Genomic DNA, 4,418 nt, shown 5'->3' on the forward strand with positions numbered 1-4,418 from the left:
TAATAGGGGCTTTATACAAGCAATATTGCTTCTTTATGATCCAAGAGAATAGAAATGGGATTGTTAAAAGGAAGAAATTAGAATGTAGTACTTGGGCCAAAAAGGCCTGTTCAGGCCCAAGTATAAATGGGCTGATCACGGAACAGCTACTTGCTGGTGAAAACAATCTCTACTCGGTGATGTTTCCCACGTCTTCTCACAAGAAAACGTGAAATGACGCCTTTGCCTCCTAGGTAGATACTCAGGCGTGTACCCCCATTGGCCTAGACGCTTGTGTAAAGACCATGTGACCAAGTAGAGATCTCTTGTCCATATAGGTGTGCATAGACATATATGGGGGATGCATCTATGCACACGAATACACAAGAAGATATTTGGATGAATTAGACTCTTAAATTTGACATGTGACTAATTTAGACTATGAATTTTCAATCCAAATGTCAAAAATAAGCAAATTATCCATCCATTTTTTGGTATTTAAACTGAGAATGTAAGAAATAAAGGTTCCAACGGGCGTGTAGGAACATTTTTCCTATTTACAGAGATATAAAATAGAAAATTTATTGCATACAAGAAGTATTGGCCTTTTTGGAGTAGATTGAAGGAACAAACCTAATAAGTGAATTTTTGTAAATTTTTCAAACCTCACAAGTAAACTTTTGTAAAATTTTTCAAACGTAACAAGGAAATGGTTTGATTCAACCCACAATAACATCACATGTTGAATTAGGGTTTAAGAATATAAAACCAAGCAAAAAGAAATAGTTCAGGCAAAAAGATGTACAATCAGACCTCGAAACCACTTCTATTGCCTCCACAAGGGTCAAAAACCCTTAATCCCAAGAAGTTAGGGCGGTGGGTGGGGTCGGCAGTAATGGTTGTTTACCCTTCTTTTTTTAAGGAACAAGTCCTTGGCAAAGATGGTATCAAACCCGACCTATTTGGAAAAAATGATCCCATCGATTCTCATTCTCAACTTGAAACATAAAAAAAAATACTTCTTAGAGAGTTACCTTTGCTGATGACAACGAAAACAAATGGGCAAGGATCTCGTGAAAATGTCCCATCAACTTGACTCTCAATCCCAAAAAACGAAACATTGGTAAATACTTTGGGAACAGAAACAGGAATCAGAAATTGTTCCGGAAAACAATTCCAAGAACTGATTATGTAATTCTGTTTTGGCCCTGTTTTTTAAAGTTTGTTCCAAGATGGTCCTTACTCAGGGGTCTATATTGTTCCATATTTTTTTTTTTGGTTGAATATATTGTTCCATATAACCTTACAATATTGTCATCATCCCTTCCCTGTTATTTGAGTTGCTTTAACATGTGGGTGGGCCCATATCGAACCCAAATAGGGTTTAGTGTACTGGAAACAACACCACTCTACTGATGTCACACTTCTCGAAATTGATAGTTCCTTGGCAAGACATCCAAAGAGATAGAGCTTGAGACGATATCATAGAGGATCCCAAGGTAACCTTAAATTACATTGCCTTCCTTAAACCAGAAAGGGCCAAAAAAAAAAACCCTCCCTTTGTTACTTCATCACCTTTGGGATTTGACATCTAAAGCTTGTTCTCTCTCTCTCTTATGAAAGACAAAAAAGAAAGGGATTATTATTGGTGAAGCTTTATCTCAATTTAATTCAGGAAGTGTCTCTCTCTCTTTTGAAAGACAAAAAAGAAAAGAATTATTATCAGTGAAACTTTATCTCAATTTAATTCAGGAAATACTGATGATTCTTCCTTAATATCGGGTCAAAATGCTATATATAGTTTGCTATCTCGTAAAGAAGAGAGGGTTAAAATTTTGTAATTTTTTCATCAAAATAATGGAAACGCTGATTTATCACTCGGTCATGGACCTAGCCCATTTTGGATGAACCAAGTAAATCTTTGTGTTCTATGTGTGTGTGTGATTCTCTTTCATTTTTCTTTTGCTAATTGTGTTCTATACCCTTAACAAGTAAATTGCATTCTTCTATATATATATTGGGAGTTTCTAAACGACAGCTCTATAGATGTATTATACTTGTAACATTATTTTTTTGCCCTTTTAGTAACACACTCTTTTTTAACGAGGGGAATTAAGTCTTTTCATTTCACATGCATGTTCGAATAATATGCAAGTTTTAATAATGATATAGTAACAGCTCACTTTAAATTTTTTTCGAAAATTTTTTTTACCCCTTAATTAAATAACTTTTGAAAATAAGACCAGGACAATCAAAATAAGGTTACAACTCATTTCACCATTTTGGTGACAACAAGATACACCCTATACACATATATTTAGGGCATATATGTACATACATGGCCATTTCTTAAGCCGACGGATGGGGTAGAGAGGAAAAGTGTGTAATGTCATTTCTGCCCTTACTACATGACCATGCAATCCTTTAAAGTTATCACCAAAATCAAACATAAACATAGGGGTTTTAATTAAAGACTTGGGAATATAAACATAGTTGCAACATCTACTCATGTTTATCATTCTTGCCACCAGATGACCAGTTTAGAAGACTTAAAGTGTCAAAGGACTTGATGGTTGTGACCTTTGGTGGTGGTGGGTTCTGTTGGGTTGCAAGAGAATGAACATACTTGCAGTTGGGACAAGATGGAGAAGACCTAGAAAGCATAACAAGTAGATGACACTTCAAACAAGCCACAGCTACCATGTTATTATTATTATTGTATGAAGAACTGTACTTCTTTGAGCCTTCTAATATCTCAGAGCTTCTCTTCCCTTCTGAACTTGATGAGATTGGTGAGATATTGAGTTCTAAATCCAGCTTCTGTTCTTTTGGACAGTTCCAGCTCTTCTTTAAAGTGCTTCTATTTAAATAATACATTCTCCCAGACTGCAAAAACAAACCCAATAGAGAATACCATAAAGTGATCAAAATAATGTAAAATACTATATGTGTGTGTGTGTGTGTGTGTGTGAGAGAGAGAGAGTTACTTCAAGATCAAGGCATTGCTCCCAATCAAAAGGCAAGGGATCTTTGAGTTGAAGCTCAATACTAGTTTGAATCATAGGATCAGTCTTGAAGTGATCCAAACAGTACTTTCTCTTCTTAGAAGGATTGGTTTCTGATTCTGAAGATAAACTACTGGTGTTCTCTGGGATTACAAACTGAGAAGGACCTAAAGATAGGTCAGGATTACCCATCATCATCCAAAACTGTTGCCTCTTCTTCACCTTCTCCTCCTCCTCTTCTTCCACTTCTTGTCTTAGAGAAAGAGCTTGTTTTCCTTGTAGAATCTCCTTGATCATCTTCTCTCTCTCTCTCTCTATTTATGCTTACCAATCTATGATCAGTTCCTCAGAGTATGATTCTATATAGCCTTTATGAATGGAGAAGGAAGAAAGAGTTGAACCCAATTGAGGAAACTTAATTTTCTAACAAGAGAGAGAGAGAGAGAAGGTGGTTCTAGCTGCTCACATGTAAACTATAAAATTCCCACACTATTGATTGAATTGAAAGGGTCATGCAAGAAGGTGTGTATACTTAAGAGGGTTCTTAAATATCTCTCATCAAACCCATTAAAAGGAAGGCCAGGAAAAGCATTAAAGGTGGCAAGTAGAGGTCCCTTTAATGCCTTTAAATCCTATTCTCTTACACATCATTCAAACCCCACTTCCACATCAATTAGGTATACCTGACCTGGTCAGTTTCTCATATCTGCATTTTTAAGTACAAAACAATTACTCCTTCACTTAGATCACAATATTAATTATATATCTTGTTAGATCATAGATATACCAATTACCTAATCATCCAACCTACAAAGAAGAATCTTTTTGAGAAAATTGAGAAAGTTTCTACCTTGTTTATCCGTTTGTTTACCTAGCTAACTAAGGTTAACTATAACAAATCTGAATCATGGACAACAATAAAAATCATCAGTCACAATGTAAACTAAACCCTAACTATCCATTGTTATTGGTGAAGCCTGATCTCAATCCAGAAAGTGTTGTGGTGATTCTTCGGAGGGTCATTTTGCCTTCAAAACGTGCAAAAATGGCCAAAAAGTGCATACATTTTCCTGTAGAGCTTGTCGAGAGCTTCGATTTGATATGTATTTCAACCTATTTCGGTTCAAGTCCGAACCGAGTGGATTACAGGGGCAGTTTTGTACTTTCTAGAGTTAGGATTTTTTTTATATAATATTGTTTTCTCTTTGAGAGACGGTAGAGAGGGTTTTATATTTTTGTTTCACTAATTAGTGGATTTGTACTATCACTCGACTGTGGATGTAGTCTTCCTTCTTAGGGGTGAACCACGTAAATCTTGCCTTATACGTGTGTGTTCTCTTTCACTTTGCAATTTCTTCTGCAAAATCGTCATTCTGGGCATTGTTTTTTCTAACACCCATTTCCTTTATACAACTCATGTGGCGATTTCTCACG

General features: G+C 35.9%; 1 protein-coding gene across 1 annotated transcript; it reads right to left on the bottom strand.

Annotated features, from left to right (window-relative positions):
• Positions 1-2,478: 2,478 nt before the first annotated feature.
• On the bottom strand, positions 2,479-3,304 carry LOC122671702. Its single transcript, XM_043869080.1, has 2 exons — positions 2,967-3,304; positions 2,479-2,865 (listed from the first exon to the last, which is right to left on the bottom strand). The coding sequence occupies exons 1-2, from the start codon at positions 3,279-3,281 to the stop codon at positions 2,482-2,484; spliced, it is 699 nt and encodes a 232-aa protein (XP_043725015.1). The 5' UTR covers positions 3,282-3,304; the 3' UTR covers positions 2,479-2,481.
• Positions 3,305-4,418: the final 1,114 nt, after the last annotated feature.

Source organism: Telopea speciosissima, chromosome 8 (genome assembly GCF_018873765.1).
Source record: "Telopea speciosissima isolate NSW1024214 ecotype Mountain lineage chromosome 8, Tspe_v1, whole genome shotgun sequence".
Lineage (NCBI taxonomy): Eukaryota > Viridiplantae > Streptophyta > Magnoliopsida > Proteales > Proteaceae > Telopea > Telopea speciosissima.